Source organism: Lissotriton vulgaris, chromosome 4_1 (genome assembly GCF_964263255.1).
Source record: "Lissotriton vulgaris chromosome 4_1, aLisVul1.2, whole genome shotgun sequence".
Classification (NCBI taxonomy): Eukaryota; Metazoa; Chordata; class Amphibia; order Caudata; family Salamandridae; genus Lissotriton; species Lissotriton vulgaris.
Window position 1 is genome coordinate 1241173654 of NC_141691.1, and position 20799 is coordinate 1241194452.

At 41.5% G+C, this 20799-nt stretch overlaps 1 protein-coding gene across 1 annotated transcript; it reads left to right on the forward strand.

Moving 5' to 3' along the window:
• The first annotated feature begins 14944 nt into the window (after positions 1 to 14944).
• Positions 14945 to 15364, forward strand: LOC147723093 (nuclear apoptosis-inducing factor 1-like). Its single transcript, XM_086967443.1, has one exon. It carries the CDS (start codon positions 14945 to 14947, stop codon positions 15362 to 15364), a length of 420 nt encoding a protein of 139 aa, XP_086823569.1.
• Positions 15365 to 20799: the final 5435 nt, after the last annotated feature.

Here is a 20799-nt window from a genome sequence, read left to right on the forward strand (position 1 = left end):
GGAGCTCTTCTTCGGGGGCCTGTAGGACGGAATGTAATTTGCAATGAATGAATATGCATTAATCATCTAGGCATCACAATCAAAAACGGTTTTACAGCAATGTAAAAAATGTGGTAACATCTCAGTGAAAATACCCTTCACCAACACCTCGGTTTGTGTCGAAAATAACACGGAAACCGAACTCACTGAAAGTCTCAAAGAGCCAAAATCTCCTCCTCTGTAAAGAAACGGAACACAAAGATGAACTATATCTTATCTATCTGTATAAGTCGGCATGCTGACGCTAGACCACAACCAAACGGCTAGGAGCATCTCTTACCTTGAACACTGTAAACACCGTGCTCAAACAAACCTCCAAAGCACCCAGTCATCACTTTCACCTATTGATGCAAGGAGACCATCAGCTATACCCCAGGATCCATGACCCCGTGACAAAAACTCACAGCCCAAACATCCATACGCCGAACACTCACCTCTCAAGTCACTCCTGAATGTAGAAACCGTCTCTCTCTCTCCTTCAAACGCTCTCGCTATGGGGACAGCTAACTACGTGAAACAAACACTCCTAGATCTTAACGCGGTGACAACGATCAACATAGAAAACGAACTCGAAAGCGGACTACTCCAAGCCTAACCACGGGCGCCATGTGTAAAAAACAAAATAACACTAGGAAAACTAAGAAAAGGTCATTAAAAAGATTGTGAATTAAAAGTGTAGAAAAGAATCAAGAGTAAAGGAAACAGAAGAATTGTGTTAAACAGATGTTACCAATCAATCGAATAATAAAGCAAAATTCAGATGAATACAAATAGATGCAACCATCAATCCTGCACAGTATCTGGGCAAAAGGGAAGTCACAAAAAACACGATAAATCAATCTTCTCATTTAAACCTTTTAGTTCTTGTGTAATAGGTGTTTTATCCAGTGAATTTCTCTCTGGAGGAGGGATCTGGTTAGATCAACCCCCTCGTATGTTTTAACTACCTCTAGAATGGAGAACCTGACTTGGGCTATGCTGTGATTGTTTTCATTCCAGTGTTTAGCTAAATTGGTCTTTATGTTTTTGTTTTGTATTGTACTCTTATGTTCAGAAATCCTGGTTTTGAGTTTCCTTTCTGTTTTTCCTGTATACATTTTTCCACAAGGGCATTTTATGTTATAGATTAGGTTTTCAGAATTACAATCCCCGTTGTAGTGTAAGATCAATTCTTTGCCTGTTTGAGGATGATGCACCGATTTCCCTTCAATCACATTAGAGCAATGAACGCAATTTTGGCATTTCTTCATACCTCTGTAAGTTTCTTCAGTATCTCTTATAGGGGTCATCAATAATTCTTTTAGATTTTTTGATCTTTTGTAGGCAAAAATAGGCTTGTTGTTAAAAATCCCATTAAAATCAACTTCATTCTTCAGAAGATCCCAATGTTTGTGTATAATGGTTTTCAGTTTCTGTGATGCAGTAGAAAATTTTGATACAAACACTTGTCTATCTTGTGGCTTCTTAGGTTTCTGCATCAAAAGGTTTTCCCTGCTGTACACTTCTATCCTGTCTCTTGCTTTCTTCAAAACGTCATCGGGGTATCCTCTTTCTTTATATCTTTGTTGTTGCAGGTTAAGATTCTTTTTTAGCTCATCCTCATGTGAACAAATCCTTTTAATCCGCATGTATTGGGATACTGGTAGGTTGTTTTTAAGGTTCTGCGGATGAAAGCTTTGATAGAATAGTGAATTATTTACATCAGTGTCTTTCCTATGTACTGTGGTTTTAAGCTGCAGTTCTTGGATATTGACCAAGACATCCAAAAATGGTAATTCCATTTCACTGATCACATATGTGAATTCAATATGCTCTGAACATTGGTTTAGTCTTTCAATTTCAGATTCAAGGCTCTGCTTCGTACCTGACCACAATAATAAAAATACCCTTGAACTATATCTTATCCATCTTTGTGTTCCGTTTCTTTACAGAGGAGGAGATTTTGGCTCTTTGAGACTTTCAGTGAGTTCGGTTTCCGTGTTATTTTCCACACAAACCGAGGTGTTGGTGAAGGGTATTTTCACTGAGATGTTACCACATTTTTTACATTGCTGTAAAACCGTTTTTGATTGTGATGACTAGATGATTAATGCATATTCATTCATTGCAAATTACATTCCGTCCTACAGGCCCCCGACGAAGAGCTCCTGTTGAGCTCGAAATGCATTGGGCATAAACAGAGAAAGAAAAGTCGCTAAAAATCAAAGATTCAACATTGATTTATGTTTATGATGTATATATTTGTGTTGAAAAATGACAATAATTTTTGATCATCAATGTGAAAAGATAAGACATATGTGTTGTTAACTATATGTTTAAATATAATCCTTTTTGAAAATTCCAAAAGTGTTCAAGTAGTTATAATTGTGCAGCGGTTTTCTGCCTTCAGCAACAGTGCGCTGAGGTTAAGTGTTGCAAACACTTAAGATAAGGTTGTTCGAAGTCAGGCACGGTTCAGGACAGACATGCTACCTTAGCTGCACGCTTGGTTTAAATTTGAGTAATTTAAAAACTAGTTAAGAATTTTTTTGAGTTTAAAAAGCAGAGTGCTCCTCTCACCCCAATTCATTTTGAGATTCTGTCTACACGGAGTGAGCCCCTAAACATGGCCTATGAGAAAATTTCAAGTATGACAGACAATAGAGCTAGAACTCTAGCATACACGAGCGAGCAAGCAGACAGCATTTATGCTCTAATACAAGATGTTAAATCTTCGAATGTGCAAGGCAACACCATCATTCAGCAACTAAAGCAACTGGAATATTTAGCAAAACGGGAAGTTAATCAAAAGTTGCATGCATCAACCCTGGTGCAGTATCACAGGGTAAAGAGGATTCCACGCGGCTTAAGGATGTCAATCAAACCAATTTTGCATAGATTTCACCTAAATAAGGAGTTTATGGAGAGATGGTTTTCTATTCTCAACAAGTGTTCTCTGGACTTGATCCTTCTACTGATTGAGGAACTAGCCAAAGTCATTCATGAACTCTCAAATGAGATTGATGAAATTAAACATAATTTGGAGTCTCAAATGGACAAAACAGACTGGGATAAATCATTGGAAGACTTGAATTTAAAACTGGAGAGATATTCTAAGGAGTTACAAGAAGGCAAGTTGAGGAAATTCAAACGTGACACGTTGGATTTTAAATTAAATGAAGTCTATACCTGGGCTGAAGTTTATGCCCAGCGTAGGGCATTCCCAAAGAAAAAAGCAGCTACAACATCAGAAGAGAGTCTAGTCTCTGACAGTGAACTGAATACCAATAGACCTGCAGCCCTGACCCAAATGGTTGAAACTACTTCAAGTCAAATCCCAACGACTCATCAAAAACACCTGGTACCAGCCAGTCCTTTTTTGCCCAGGGAGGGGATGCGAGTCAACCACCAGGGAAACAACAAAAAAAGCCAGCAAAACAAGGAGAGGAGGTAGAAGGGGTTCGAACAAGGAGCACGAAATAAATTTGGTCCTGAACATATCTAAAACTCAACTAACTAAAGACGAAATGAGAGTGATGAACAAAGGATTAGGGTTCGTCCCTACGTATGACACCAACAAACTCGAGAGCGAGGTTGCATTTTACAAGTTCATGCGTGTTCTAAAACTCAGACATTTTTTTACCAACGTGGCATCAGTTCAAAGTGATAAAGAGGAATCTGAATTTTTAGAATTCAAACCAAAATCCAAATTTCAAGCTCCAGTATCTCACAAAATCTTGGATGCGTTTCAAAACTCTGTCATCAATGATTTGGAGAGTTTAAATTTGAGAAAGTCCAAAAGAAAGAATTTATCTGTCTATGACAGGTCCATCATAAAGGGCCTTCAAGAAAATCAAAACATTTACATACAAAAAGCAGACAAAGGCGGCGCTATAATAGTGATGGATAGATCAATGTACATTTCAAAAGTGAATGAACATGTGGAAGACACCACGACTTATTTTGAACTGAATAAAGATCCCACAGTTGAACTACAAACTGCTCTCAGTGAAATCTTGACCAAAGTCTTGGAATTAGGTCACATATCAACTACGACTAAACAATTCCTCACAGTACAAAATCCGAGAAGACCGTCTCTCTATATGCTCCCGAAGGTGCATAAGAATCTTTTAGATCCACCAATGCGCCCCATTGTGACCGGATGTTGTACCATTTTTGAACCACTCGGTCAGTACATTGACAAATTTTTGCAACCATTCGTTCAAAAATGGCCATCGTACATAAAGGACACCAACGATTTTCTCTTGACTTTAAAAAGCACCAACATCACCAGTCCTACAATAATGTGTACTATTGACGTTAAGTCATTGTACACTTCTATTCCTCACCAAGCTGGACTGGAAGCCGTGGAATGGGCTCTGCTACAACAAACATCGGTTAAAGCAGACAAAGTTTTTATCCTAGAACTCTTACATTTTTGTTTGTATCACAGTTATTTTCAATGGTCATCTAAGTTTTTTCTTCAACAACATGGAACATCCATGGGATTTGCCGGGGCCCCGGCATATGCCAGTACTTTTATGGCTAAATTTGAGGCTGATTACATTTATACCAACACATTTTGGAATGATCACGCTACCCTATACAGGAGGTTCATTGATGACATTTTTCTATTGTGGTCAGGTACGAAGCAGAGCCTTGAATCTGAAATTGAAAGACTAAACCAATGTTCAGAGCATATTGAATTCACATATGTGATCAGTGAAATGGAATTACCATTTTTGGATGTCTTGGTCAATATCCAAGAACTGCAGCTTAAAACCACAGTACATAGGAAAGACACTGATGTAAATAATTCACTATTCTATCAAAGCTTTCATCCGCAGAACCTTAAAAACAACCTACCAGTATCCCAATACATGCGGATTAAAAGGATTTGTTCACATGAGGATGAGCTAAAAAAGAATCTTAACCTGCAACAACAAAGATATAAAGAAAGAGGATACCCCGATGACGTTTTGAAGAAAGCAAGAGACAGGATAGAAGTGTACAGCAGGGAAAACCTTTTGATGCAGAAACCTAAGAAGCCACAAGATAGACAAGTGTTTGTATCAAAATTTTCTACTGATCACAGAAACTGAAAACCATTATACACAAACATTGGGATCTTCTGAAGAATGAAGTTCACTTTAATGGGATTTTTAACAACAAGCCTATTTTTGCCTACAAAAGATCAAAAAATCTAAAAGAATTATTGATGACCCCTATAAGAGATACTGAAGAAACTTACAGAGGTATTAAGAAATGCCAAAATTGCGTTCATTGCTCTAATGTGATTGAAGGGAAATCGTTACATCATCCTCAAACAGGCAAAGAATTGATCTTACACTACAACGGGGACTGTAATTCTAAAAACCTAATCTATTACATAAAATGCCCTTGTGGAAAAATGTATACAGGAAAAACAGAAAGGAAACTCAAAACCAGGATTTCTGAACATAAGAGTACAATACGAAACAAAAACATAAAGAGCAATTTAGCTAAACACTGGAATGAAAACAATCACAGCATAGCCCAAGTCAGGTTCTCCATTCTAGAGGTAGTTAAAACATACGAGGGGGTTGATCTAACCAGATCCCTCCTCCAGAGAGAAATTCACTGGATAAAACACCTTGCTACACAAGAACCAAAAGGTTTAAATGAGAAGATTGATTTATCGTGTTTTTTGTGACTTCCCTTTTGCCCAGATGCTGTGCAGGATTGATCGTTGCATCTATTTGTATTCATCTGTATTTTGCTTTATTATTCGATTGATTGGTAACATCTGTTTAACACAATTCTTCTGTTTCCTTTACTCTTGATTCTGTTCTACACTTTTAATTCACGATCTTTTTAATGACCTTTTCTTAGTTTTCCTAGTGTTATTTTGTTTTTTACACATGGCGCCCGTGGTTAGGCTTGGAGTAGTCCGCTTTCGAGTCCGTTTTCTATGTTGATCGTTGTCACCGCGTTAAGATCCAGGAGTGTTTGTTTCACGTAGTTAGCTGTCCCCATAGCGAGAGCGTTTGAAGGAGAGAGAGAGACGGTTTCTACATTCAGGAGTGACTTGAGAGGTGAGTGTTCGGCGTATGGATGTTTGGGCTGTGAGTTTTTGTCACAGGGTCATGGATCCTGGGGTATAGCTGATGGTCTCCTTGCATCCATAGGTGAAAGTGACGACTGGGTGCTTTGGAGGTTTGTTTGAGCACGGTGTTTACAGTGTTCAAGGTAAGAGATGCTCCTAGCCGTTTGGTTGTGGTCTAGCGTCAGCATGCCGACTTATACAGATAGATAAGATATAGTTCATCTTTGTGTTCCGTTTCTTTACAGAGGAGAGAGATTTTGGCTCTTTGAGACTTTCAGTGAGTTCCGTTTTCGTGTTATTTGCGACACAAACTGAGGTGTTAGTGAAGGGTATTTTCACTGAGATGTTACCACATTTTTTACATTGCTGTAAAACCGTTTTTGATTGTGATGCCTAGATGATTAATGCATATTCATTCATTGCAAATTACATTCTGTCCTACAGGCCTACAGGCCCCCGACGAAGACTCCTGTTGAGCTCGAAATGTATTGGGCATAAACAGAGAAAGAAAAGTCGCCAAAAATCAAAGATTCAACATTGATTTATGTTTATGATGTATATATTTGTGTTGAAAAATGACAATAATTTTTGATCATCAATGTGAAAAGATAAGACATATGTGTTGTTAACTATATGTTTAAATATAATCCTTTTTGAAAATTCCAAAAATGTTCAAGTAGTTATAATTGTGCAGCGGTTTTCCACCTTCAGCAACAGTGTGCTGAGGTTAAGTGTTGCATACACTTAAGATAAGGTTGTTCATAGTCAGGCACGGTTCAGGACAGACATGCTACCTTAGCTGCACGCTTGGTTTAAATTTGAGTAATTTAAAAACTAGTTAAGAATTTTTTTGAGTTTAAAAAGCAGAGTGCTCCTCTCACCCCAATTCATCCCATAGGCACTAACACTCACTCCAGTGGTGAATTATGGACCTCATACAGTTGCAAAATCTGACCTGGGAATGATTATTGTTTATTTTGTAGCTCTGATGAAGTCGCTGGTATAGTATTACCATACCATGAAACACAAGTTGGCTGCAATCGTATGGCTTTCTATTTAGTTATGAACTATGCTGAATCGACATGAAGATTTCACATCAACCATTACAACATGATATGGACTATTGAATTTCTTTGATATATTTTCTTTGTGCTCAGTTCCAATTTATATTTGAAAATGATGTGATATGTCCATGTGGCATTTTGGCCTGTTTCCTCACACTGGCATTAGGCCTATTCACACAAGCGAGGTAACATTTTTATTGGGAGACTTTGGGAATAGTAGGTAGAAGAAATTTCGTGGGTCTTGGTAGATTTCAGAACATTCCATCTCAGAAATGTGAGACAAAATGTGTTTTTTTTTTTAGTCAAGGTTTGAGGTTTGCAAGGGATTCTGGGTAAAGCATCCCAAAGGAGTGGAATAGATTAAAAGAAGACACATTATAAGAAAATCAAATGGGTGGCTTGACTGAACTTCATAGCACCTTCAAGGGTGCTCATTTGTGATGGTTTCTTCACTCATACACTAGGGATAAGTAGGCATAGGCCAAACATATTCTTATTTCCACTTATTGACTGACTCCCATAATTGCCTATTAAATATCTACAGCGTCACTGATGCTCTTTCTCCACATTTAGGGCCATGACTACAAAACTTCAATTCGGAGTTCGATACTGCAAAAAATGTTTGGACCATATACAAAACACATTTTGGAAGTCAGTAAACTTCAATGACTCCTAAACTGGCTTGAGACTGGGTACCAATTTGAAATTTGGAAGAGGAGTGGTTTAACTGCCACTACTGAATACTGAATCAATACAAAATGATTCAACGGTTTGCATCCAGTATTGCGGTAGAAAACCCTTAAAAAGTTACTGATCCCAAGTTGGTGTGGTAAACTATTCACAAAACAGAAGGGGTCACCTTTGGACTCTGTCTCATTCGTGAATTGAGGAGTAACTTTCAGAGGGAGTAAGGCAGAGATCCAAGGGACCACTTTAAACTCATGCTAAAACTTCAAAAGAAAAAAATCCTGTTTAAAAAAGAAATGGCCAATTTAATTTAGGAAAATGCTTTTTTTTTTAATCAAACATAGGGACTATGATCTGCTGACCCTTCCAGTCTGGCATACCTGTAAAGTTGGCCAATCACAGTGAATATCAATTTATGACCAACCTAAATCACAAATTTCAAACAGCATTTTGTGACCAGAGTTTATTACATTTGGCCAAAAATGACTAGTCACAAATAGTGACTGTTTTTTTCATCCAGAATAATGTACATCCAGCCCTTAGATCTCAAACTCACATATCTCTCACAGTGTGAAATATGTATAGTGTCGAAAAGGGCACAGTGGTGAAAGTAAAGAACAGTGGCAATAACTCAATAGTCTATTTTACATTTTGAATATCAGCATTTAATTAAAACAATAAAGGACTGCATGTTGAGACTTACATGAGGAAAGTTGATACCTTTCCAAGCATAGAGTATGCTCATAGCAGATTTATCAGGACCGTTTTCTTTTATTCTACTGATGATTGCCCAACATAATCACTGTCCGCAGTGTGTGGAGGTGACTTAAAAGATCACCTTTGATACCTAAGGACGCCTCGCAGCTCCTTGAACCAAAGCATCACCCCTTCTGTGGGACTCATCCCTGACTCCGCAGAGAAAGGCGTCGTCCACTGGATCTCCGACAATTATGAAAGAGGATCTCGCATTGCAACCTCGCCACATCTAAGAACTGAGGCACCGCTTCGGCTGTGCTACGCATCTTTGAAGCAGATCCTCGCAATGTCTGCAAACCAGGATTACAGGTACTTTGTTCAGTGGGCCTAACTGGATCCCTGGCCTGCACACCATCACGGTTGGCCTGAACTTGTGAATTTGTCCCACTCTTGCGCAACCAGATACCAACAGTTGGCACTTTATAGTTTTTAGAGCTATGTTTACAAAAATCTTTAAAACTGATCTCCAGTTCTACTGACTGGATCTTTTCATGTTGTTCCTGTTTTATTTAATAAAATATACTCTATTTTTTAAGCTAGTGTGGGATCCTTTTGTGGTGTGTTTTCACTGTGCTAATGTTTGAAGTGTTGCACAAATACTTTACACATTGCCTCTGAGTTAGGTCTGACTGCTCTGTGCCAAGTTACCTGAGGGTGGAGCACAGGTAATTTAGCATTTGCTTGTGACTTTATCAAGAGAAGAATTGTGATTGCTGCTTGAAAAGGGTTTCACCTCTCCTCCACCAGTTACCCAATTTTTTACACTGGGGTAGCAGTGTGATTTAGACTTGTGTTTATGCAGTGCCATACAGTAATTTTGTATTGGAGGTTTTTCTAGCTAGCCAGTTTTTTGCATTTCCAAACATACCTACTATTGGACTGTCTGAAACCATACCCGCAGCAATGGCGTTTGAGCTGGTCAACCTAGAAAGTTACACAGTGGTTGAGCTTAAAAACTTCTGCCAGGAAAGGGGACTAAAGACAAAGAAAGGAACTAGAAGGCTGGAGCTAAAGAAAGCTCTTAGGGCCTGGACAGAGGTCCACCAGTTGACAACAGCTACAGAGGAGCAGGTTGATGAAGATAGTGTGGTGGAGCAAGAGCGGGATCTGGATATCAGCCCTGAAGTGAAGCCAACAGTGAAGGAGGGTGATCCCACTCCAGATTTAGGACTTCCTTACAGTGGAGGGACGGTGTGTCCTTGCATAGCCTAGCCTCAGAGGAACTGGTGGAAAGTAAGGCAGTTAGGGAGTTAAGGCTACATATGGCTCAACTCAGGATGGAGGAGAGGAAGTGGGAGCTAGAGGAGAAAAATGTGTCTCATGAAAGGAGCCTCAGGGAGTTGGAACTGAAGGCAGCGCCAGCAGATTGCAGCAATGGTGGCAGTATTTTTTTAGTGTTGGAAGGAGATAAGACGTTCCGGTTCCCCAAATACTTGGTCCCCAGTAATGTGGTGGGGGTTTGCATTGTGAAATGTTTTGCAGATTATGAGTTGACCCTAGATGTATGTAGGAGCCCAGAGGTGCACTGGGGGCTGGTCTTTGTAAGCAGATGCCTACAGTGGGGAGGGCCACTCTTGTGACCCTAAAAGTATATGACCAAACAAGGTACACCCCCGTGCATGCCATCCTGTTAGCTAAATTTGGTCTGACCACTGCAAAGTATTGCCAGAGGTTCAGAGATAGCCAAAAACTCCCCAATCAGTCTTCGGAGGATTTTCTTAACTATTCTAGCAAGGCTCTGAATGGCAGAGGTGGGCAGCAAATTTGATGATTAAAATGGGATGTACAACTTGATTCTCAAGGTACACATGGTCAATGTTTGTTTGACAATGCTGCACCAGGATCTAGTTGACAGCAAGCTGACAGACCCTAGGTAGCTGGCTGAGGCCTCTGGGTCAGTACCAGAGTGTCCATTAAGGTACTTGGGAATTATCCCACAAAAGGGGGGTTCAGGTTGTCCCCAAGCAGAGGGGGAAGGTAAAGATGACTCAGACAAATTCCAGAGAAGGCAGGGGGAAAGAGTTCCCAAGTCCCTTCTGAGAAACAGGGGTGCTTCTGCCGGGCGGCGTAGAGAAGGGCCATTTCCAACCCCATTGGTTTGAGTGCTCCCTGTTAGGACACAAGCAGGGAGGCTCTGTCTGTCCAAATAAATTACCCACTGGTGAGACCTCTACAGGAATCGCCAATGTGGCCTTAGGGGGTAAGTAGTTTCCAAGGGCACGTCATAGACCAGTCATGATATCCCTGAGCTGGGGTGTAGACTCAGGTGGAGAGCTTGTGATCCCTGAGGTTGGAAGTCATCACTTTCACAAGGTGAAAATGGATGGGATCCATGTCAATGCTCTGTGGGACACAGGGGCTAGCCAGACCATGATTGTGAAAAGGCTAGTTTTCCCTGAGCAGTACATCAGCCAGTTGTGTAGGGTGACTCAGGCCCATTGGCAGGACTTTTTCCACCCTATGGCTCTGGTGTCCCTGGAGTGGGGTAGGGAGGTGACCTAGAGGAGGGTCATAGTCAGTCCTGAGATGCCATGGGCTGCATTTTTGGCAGCTGCCTTCAGTGTCAGGAAAACCGGAACAGGCGGCTGCCCAGGGCACCCTGACCGGTACGTTTTATGGGACTATCAATCCAAGTAGAGGGTACAAAAGTCCAGTGGCGAGGCAGGGAGAGGATAGACTGAGCCCTGTCCCATGTTCAGCACCAGGGTACTGACCCTGGGATGACTGACCGGCCTCAGTATACCACCCATCAAGTGGCAGTAGGTAGAGTGGAAGTAGGGTGCCTAATACTCAGTCTGTTTACCACCATTTTGAGAAACCTCAGAGGACCCTGACCCAGGAGCCCATAGGGAATTCTTTAGACAACCCCAAGTCTGAAAAAAAAAGGCCTATCCAATATCTTGCTTGTAGCCTCCACCTGGTAGTGGATTGTCTGGGGCCTGGCTCCTGACACTAACAGTCGTCAGTGGCCTCTGTTGGGTGCTGTCCTTATGGGCAGACTTTTCTTTGCATTTTCGACAGAAATCTGATCCAAGGAATATAATGGCCCACATCACTTTGTTGCCAATGATGGTACTGCCTGCCTACTGGGATTCATCTATGAGCAGGTTAGGGTTCAATGCTGTATGGATGAATGGGCCCACAAGCAAGGCAAAGTGTTCCCAATGAGTCAGTTCAGTGGCTCAGGAGACTGTATATAGAGGGGCCCAATTGAATTCAAAAGGGCATACAACTGACAAGTGCCTCTGCAATAGAGGGCCATTATCCATGTACCACACCTATGCAGGGAAGTCCATCAAGGTATTGATTTATCTCCATTGGCTTTAGGCTGGAGGGGGTCATGTTTAAACTGGCCCGCTCTGTATGGTCACCTCCAAATATTTTGCCTTTACATTTTATCAACCACGTTTTGCTGAATTTGTTTTTGTAATTAAAACCCCCTATTAGCCATGGCTAATAGTGGGTTTAAATTAGGACGGCAGGAGAGAGTCTAATGCACACTGGTTTTGAAGGACGCCAGATGTTGCCTGCTGAGACTCCCCGCCTACAATTGCTATATACATGATAATAAGGTGAGGAATTTGGAGCTGAGATAGTTTCTTGGTGTTGGTGTTTTAGGTCGATTTATCTGCGCTCTCTAAACATGTTGGAACATGTTGGAATCTAAGGGTTTGTTTTTACTTATTTTTGCAGGAATGGTGCTTTCGAATTGTTGAAGATCAGGTGAGGAATAGGTGTAGAAAATAGGATTATGTTGAGTTAAATTGTAATAGAAAGAGGGTTTGACTCCAGACTGTTTGTCTCTGCAGATAGAGTTTTCTTTGAACAAGATTAAATAGTGATTAACAAAGAACCCACTGAAAAGAATACTACTTTATAATGGTAAGCATCCTTCAGATTAGAGTATAGGGACAAAACTGTCCTTCTTAGAAGTTATGTTTTAAATTACTGAAGTGTTTTTTTAATTTTGCAGTGGACTTAAAAAGAAGGAATAATTTTCAAGAGGGGAAGTTGAGGCAAGGAAACTAATAGAGTATTACTCTCAGGTGAGATGACACTTAGCAACTTCTTCATATTGTAAGGGTTGCTTCATATGTATTGACAGGGAATGGCCCCTAATGATGTAATACCCAGTGTGTATGATATGGTGACCTTGGTTATATGAAGGGGCTACATTTTAGATGGAGAGCTTTTTCTATCAAAATAGATGACGGAATAAATTAGTATGTGATATGGGGTTGATTAACAATGAACTATAGCACTAGGGACAATGTGTTGTATCCAGTATATAATTCACTTAGCAAGCTCTATCAGACATGGGTTAATAGGGTTTCACAGTAGGGTTGTCTTACCATGCGATAATATATGCACTTATATTATGACTGTATTTTGAATTTCATGTATTATGTTTACAGATTATTTCTATATGGGTGCACTGCTGTCGAATTATTTGACTTTACAAGTGATGAATCAGAATCTCGTTTATTCAAAGTGTTCATAAATAAGAGGTATGCTGATTACAGTACTAACTTAAACTTGTGGTGAGTTCCAGTGAGGGTGTACAAGTGTTCTTTGCAAATAGGACTATTTTTGGGTAATGCTCTTTTCATTTTTAGCGTGTTAAATAGGCAGGTGTCTAATATTGTGCAATAGACAGATTATCAAAGTAAATTGTTTTTGTTAAAGTGTTTCAATTCTTTGTATATTTATAGCAGTATAGAAAATTAATCTATATCTTTTTGATTTTATGTTTTGGTTCAACAGCCCTGATGATGTCCATATCTGGACGAAACGCGTCGGCTGTTTGACATGTGTACTGATTAATGAACAATGTAGATGTACTACTGGTCGCCACTATCTCTGTTGAAATAATATCATTAAAGAACACTTTGGGGAATCCACATCTGTGAACCTTTGATATTTCTTGGCAAATTTGAGTCGCTCCCTCAACTCATTGGATTTTGATTATGGACATTATTGGATTTTTTCGGCGGATCCAAATGAGGTTTTGAGCATACATTGGATTGGAACTTACCTGAACTACTGAATGCATTAATTTGGTTATTGTCTGTGCTGACTTAGTTACCCTCACTGTCTTCTGTATAGGAGTATTTACATGTAAATAAATATCGATTTAGGTTTCTATGTTGTGGTGTCGTAGATTTACTTGTTCTCCATATAGTTCGGCGACACTTCATATGCATCCCTTTTCATCATTATTGCCATAAACCTAAATGGATGACACTCACTAATGGATATGTGATCTAAGTTCTGACTCAAGCTCAGTCCCTCCATTGTTTAACTCAATTCTTTTAAAATGGCTTAAGTACTTAAAGTATCCAACAACAGTAAATCAATATAAAGAATAACCTACATAGATAGATTATATATTGCTTACAGCATAGTAGTAGGAGAAGCCAAGAAAATCAAGTGACTAGAAGCTGCAAATTGTAGCTGCAACTCACTAATCCCCTGCATGTTAAGAAAAATACTTTTTTAAAGCATGCTTTTAGCCACTCTATTTGCTAAACTGCACCATTGGGCCATGGAGTTCATGCTGGAATACATTTCTACTAAACAAGAAAATGACGACCAATGGCCTTATGGAGAGTTGGAGTACATATTACTGTAATTCAGTTTTATTGTTTGGTTAATTAAAACCTTGACAAAGTGCTAAAAAAAAGATAGAAATATACAGTGTACGAAAATAAAACCATATAATAAAAACAAACGATGCAGAATACAGGCAGAAAGAGTTCGACTGAACCATTTTTAAAAGCAGGTTAGGAAGGAGCTGTGGCACGTCACAGAGCTAACTTTTACACATATAAATTAAACTATGTGCAAAATATGCAGAACACAAACCTGTTGTAAAGTGATAGATCTGCAGTCAATCAGGCACATGCATCAAACTCAAAAATGCTGATTCTTAAATTGCGAAAAAGATTGAATCGCAATTTAGAAATTGCTATCCGCAATGCATAAAGCCGATAGTGAAAAAATAGATTCGCAAAAAATTGCAAAAACGATCAGCAAGATCCCAAAAGCGACGTGCTAAAATGCAAAAAATATGAATTGAGATTTTGCTTTTAGTGAAATTGCAAATAGCGAAATCGCTATTTGCGATTTCGCAAAAAGCGTGTCACATTGGAAGCATGCTGATGACCTCACAAACAGGAAATCATCCAGCCCATGCCTCATTTAGTGCCCAGAGGGGCTCAAAGGAGGAGGAAGAATACTGGAGCTTAGCTGAAACACACCCAAGTCTGTTTTCTGCAACTTTCTTTACCCCAGGATGGACAAAACAGCATTAGGGGATAGTGCCACACCCAGAATGAGGAAGATGAAGTTCAGTGAGAGAGAACTTGAAAATCTCATTGGGGAGGTCTGCAAGAGCCATGACAAGCTTTTTGGGAAGATGTCACTCAAAGTACCAGAGGCTCAGAAAAGAAGGATATGGCTGCGCATAAAGACCAAGGTGAATGCTGTGGGTGTCATCCACGGCAGCATCGATGACCTAAAAAAACGGTGGTACGAGCTGCGGAGCTGTGCCAAGGAATGCATTGCCGAAAGGCTGAAGGAGGCAAGTGGCACAGGAGGGGACCAATTTACTGTACCCAACAACACAGACCTGGAGGACCTGGTGGAGGCGACAATTCAGCCTGAGGCAGTGGTTGGAGTCACCCAGCTGGACACATCCGGTGCAGCAAGTATCCAAGATGCATGCAACCATACACCTCAACGTAATGTTTAATCGTGCACATACACCCAGGCAAAAAACAGTGTACATGTCGACTCCAGTCCACGTTTTCTCTCATAAACCCAATGCATCATGGGAGTTGTAGGCATGTCAGTCAAGTAGGCATTCCAACAAGTGGGCATTCCAACCCAACAATGGCAAGCAAAACACTCCAACACTGCATGGCAGTCAGTGTTTGAAGTCAGTGATTTAATGTGAGCCAAGTATGCAAAATTTAACACAGTAGTAAGAATAACACAAATTAACATTGCACTATTTCACATCACAGATGCAGCTGAGGCAGACTCTGAAGATAGTGATTGCCTACACATCTCTGAGACACCTGCTGAGACTGATGTGGAGGCTCCAGTTCCGCAGCATGCACATCACCCACACCAACAAAACGCAGGGCCCAGATCCCTTTACTGCAGCCAATGGAACCCAAGTTGCCTCCTGCAGCCACTACAGGGACCAGCCATCCCCTGTGGCAACATCACCTGCACCACAGGCACAGGTCCAACGTGGACAGCGGCGCAGGTCAAGGGCCTGTATTGCTGCACATGAAGACCAGGCTCCGAATGTGTTTGGTGGTGTAGAGTCCCAGATGTTCGGTGTGCAGTACCTGCAGGGAAGGCACACAGGCTCAATACAGCAAAAGATTTCAAAACTTGCCAAGAACATCAGCATTATGACAGACAGTGTGTGCGAGCTGACCACAGTGGTTGTTGAGGGGAATAGGCAGACAAACTCAAGCCTACAGGAGCTCACCTGGGCGATGCTTGCGGGACAAAGCACAAACAGGAGAAGGCATCGCCAGAGCACGATGCGCATGTCAGCCTATGCAAGGGCCAACAACAAGCTCTGCAACACCACTGAGCTGCTGGCACGTCGCTCTGTGGCCATGCAAATCGATCTGGGCCATTACTGTGAGATGTTGACAGGACCCTAAGACAAGTGACCACTGCTGTGGAACATATCCAGTCAGGGACTTACTATTGGTGGCATCAACTTGACTGGGGAGGAGGGGTGTGAGAGGCATCCAGTCTTAGCGGCCTGTCAGTGCCAGTGACCACTGCCAGGAGGCGCAGTTCGAACAGCACTACCTCTTCCGTTACACATCAAGGTGATGTAGCCGAGGCAGGCAAAAGTCGTCTGGGGGTGCGTGGCAGGAGGCGCTAGCCAGGCATGTCCTTCTTTGTTTGGCCATGGTGACGTAACCATGGTCAATAACATTCTAGTGATTGCTACCCAGTGCATGGAATTGTTCATTTAACTTTATACCGCAATGCAATCACAGTTATAATTTGCGCAAATCTCTGTGTGGTTACATGGGCTCATGTCAATAATACTTTTGTGTTCGCCATTTAGGTGTTATGTCTCATTATTGCCTACCTCAGAAATAATGTTGTGTGATGTGTGTATGTCTCCTTTGCCCTTCTGCTGAGTTCGCCACATGCGCTTGTTGGTGTTGTGCGGGTGGTTGATTGTCTCCATCAGACTCACTGTCAGACATCTCGATGTGTATGCCGCTTCTGGTGGCAATATTGTGCAACACGGCACATGCAGCCACGATCCGGTAGCAGGTCTCTGGACAGTACTAGAATGCTTCACCAGTTTTGTGTAGAATGCGAAAGCAACTTTTCAGTATTCCAAATGTGTGTTCAATCACATTCCTTGTGCTGATGTGTGCAGCATTGTACCTCTGCTCATGTGGTGTGGCTGGGTTAAGATATGGTGTCAAAATGTAGTTTAGCACAGCGTATGCACTGTCACTTACAGGGTAGAAAGAAAAGGGTTAACCATAGTTATGCATTTACATTTGTTTGATTAATGTTGCAAATAGTTATATGTGTGTACCAAGTAGATGTCCTTTGCCAAAGTCACCCCTGAGCAGACGCGTCTGCATGCCACTGTGTCGGAATATTTAGGAGTCATAGGTGCTTCCAGGAAATTGTGCCACAATGTCTGTTATGATATGCTTGCATTGCACACTACTTGCACATTGATCGAGTGATAGGATTTCCTGTTTCTGAAGATGTATTCATTAGCTGATGGGGGACAGATAGGGACATGCGTACAGTCTATGCATCTGATCACATGAGGGAATCGTGCTACATGGTAGAAGTCCAGTTTTGTCTTATTCAAATCCTGTGGGGTTGTGGGGAAGGTGATGTGGTTGTGGATCCTTGTCATCACGGCATCAGGAAGGTTTTGAAGAAGCGTGAAAGTGAGTTTTGTGATACCCCTCCAGCTACTGCTACTACCCCCTGAAAATTGCCTAAGGCAAGTAGGTGCAAGCAACATAGGACCTGGCCACATAGGACCTGTACAGGTGTGGGGATAGCATGGGTCCTACGGGTCTGGCGCTGCATTAGTGGTTCCGATTCTGCAATTAGGTGCAAGATCATTGCACCTTTCAGCCTGTATTTATCGTAGATTTCATCCTCTGTTTTTTCCCAGCATTGTGATGCGCACTCGGAAAACCCTCTCCTGCATTCTATTTCTGCACTGGGCTGCTGCATGGATCCTCACCCTCCTCGCCATCACTTAGAGTGATGCCATTGTGAAAGGCTTCTGGGGCCTTCTGAGTCAGTTTTAAAGGGTTTCTGATTGGTGACACCTGTGCAATTGTTTTTTAACTTTACCACCTGATTGTGATTCCCCTTATTCTGCACTTGCAAATCTGCGATTTTCCAGGAATTCGCTAATTGCGGGTTTACATGCATTGCATTGCAAATCTTTAATGGTTAATTGCTATTTGCGGTGGCTGTTGTGTGATTCGCTCTTAAGCATTAGCATTTTTGGTTGTCGCAAATTTTGCGAGTTCTTATTTTTGCGAATTTGTTGGTTTTTCGGTATTTGGGTTCCTGCATTGGAAAATGTTGTTTTGGGTTCACTGACGGTCTATTTTAGCGGTTCGCAATTTTTGTGAGGCATTTTTGACTTGATGCATGCGCCTGAATGTAGGTAACAGATCAATTTGTTTTACCTGGAATATAAGCAGTGTGCAAAATACGCAAAACACAGCCCAGTTGTGAAATGACAGATCTATAACGGTACTAAACAGAAAACTTTAGCAAATTTGTCTTTCTCAGAAACTGACCTAGTACAGTCCAGACAGTGCTTGTTTAGAACAAAGCAATAACCACCTGACCAATATAACGATGTGCAAAATACACAGAACACAGGTCTGCAATGAGATGATGGATCTACAGAAAAAAAACAGGAAAGTTTCAGCTGATCCATATAAGGGTAGTGCAAGAAACATTCAAATGTTTTTTAAACATGGATTATAGCGCGATGTGCAAAATACGCTAAGTACAACCCAGTTGTAGCATGACGGATCTGTAGACAGCACTAAATGAGAACATGTCACAAGCTTGTCTTACTCAGAAGCTGACCTAACACAGTACAGACAGTGCATGTTTTGAAAAAACAATAATCAGTTGACCAATATTATTCTTTGGGGAAGTGGCAACCCTGTGTAACCACAAAATCCAGACCAAATCTGGGATGAGGGAACCAGAGGCACGGAGTGCTGGGAGTCTGCAGCCTCCAACATAAACTGTGTACCACAATGAAGCCGCTCCCAGTGGGGTGTCACTAGTGCTAGAGCAGTTTAGTCTGTGTCACCGCCTGGTGTCATGCTTCATCATAGACCAGTCCTCGCCCTTTTTAAACTTGGTTTGGGCGGGCTGGGCATACACCTGATGACAGGGATGCACTTCTAAACTAAGCGGGGGCCCATGGGAAAAGGTAGCTTGTTAAAAAACCATTAAGGATGTCAGCCTAAATTTAATAGTGCTTGCATCTGTATGGTAGTTTAAAAAAAGTGATTGGTGTAATGGGGATATTATTGTCCCCCCCACCGCTATCAATGGGTTCAACATGTTTCTGCCTGAAGGCCCAGTTGGCTCCGCGGCCTTCACCAGGACCGTGATAAACAAAAACAATGGGCTCCACTCTTACCAACCTATGGTGAGAGGATTTCCACTCAGTGGGGAGATGTGGATCACACTCCACAGTGATATGGCTAATTTCTTAAGCCCCATAATGAGGACACTTTTGCCCCATCGGAGGGTGAGGTCAGGACACTCCTTAGGTCAGAATGTGTTACTGGAAGTGATCTCTGCCTCTGCACCTAGATCTGTGCACCTTTGCTCCTGTGGAGCGGAGGTGCACTTAGTTCAGAAGTGCATCCATGTCATCAGGTGTATGCCCCCCTCTATCAAACCAAGTTTTTAGAGGGTGAGGTCTGGTCTATGATGAAGCATGACAACAGGCAGTATGTGAGACCAGTCCTTCACTTTTTGTGTGATGCCTGCACTCACAGACTAAACGGCACTAGCACTAGTGACATCCCACTGGGAGCAGTTTCAAAGTGGCAACAGGAATGTTCTATATACAGTTTGGTGAAAGAGCATGCTATGTTGGGATAGTTTTGTTTTATCTGTTAAATTCCACTTAACTTGCAGACCCAATCCTTGGCACACAAAGGTAGCACCGCAAGCGGTGGGAGGAGTAGAGTGATATACACAGCCAACTTTTGCGGCAGAAGATTTACTTGGCATGACAGGAAAAGAAACCTCACTTGTCTAGCACGTTGATAGACCTGCTCCTAGGACAGCAGTAGAAATCCAAATTGCTGGAGCATTTGGTTTGGTTTCATACCTTATAAGTCCACAGGAGTTGCAGGGTAGTCTAGTACAGATTGATGAGTGTTAGCTCACTGGCTAAACACTTTTACTGCTCTTGTGACAAACTTGGTGAACCAAATATTAAGGATTGGATTCTCTGGGTTCATGAATGCAAGGATAGCTTGCTGGCAAGTGCGGATGCCGATTTGTTCCAATCACCCCATAGCAAAGTTCTTCTGTCATTGAGTAGTGCAGGGCATTAGCAAACTACATGCTCTAACGATTCTTTGCTGCTCCCACACCCCCTGCATGTTGTATTATCCTTTATGATGCGCAAGTCAGGCAGGTGGTGCAGAGAAGGGCATTCCCCCATTCTACATATTGTACTCCATTGTTGCCTAATGGAGTACCCTACCCCGAATTTAGAGATGTCCACTGGCCCAAAAGACATTTCTAGTCATTGATAGGAACCGCTGTCATAGTGGTTCCTATCATTTAGTTAAATGTTTGGTGATGGTATTTACAAAGTGACAGTACTGAGTAGAATCTCTTTACTGCACTCAGATGAGCTGCAGTCGTCAATTCCAAATGCTGCAAATGGGATATAAGTTCTAGTGTCTGAAAAACACTCTCACCAGATAGGTATATGTCCTTGCGACCTGTACTGACCTCCCTCAAAGCTCCCAGCCAAAAAGACTGGAACATTTTCTTCCTCTAAATGGAACCAATGTTGTTTTTTATGTGTTTACTTTTAGGAAATTAGTTTCTGAATACCTAAGGAGAGCATCCACGATATGCTTGAGACCAATCAGT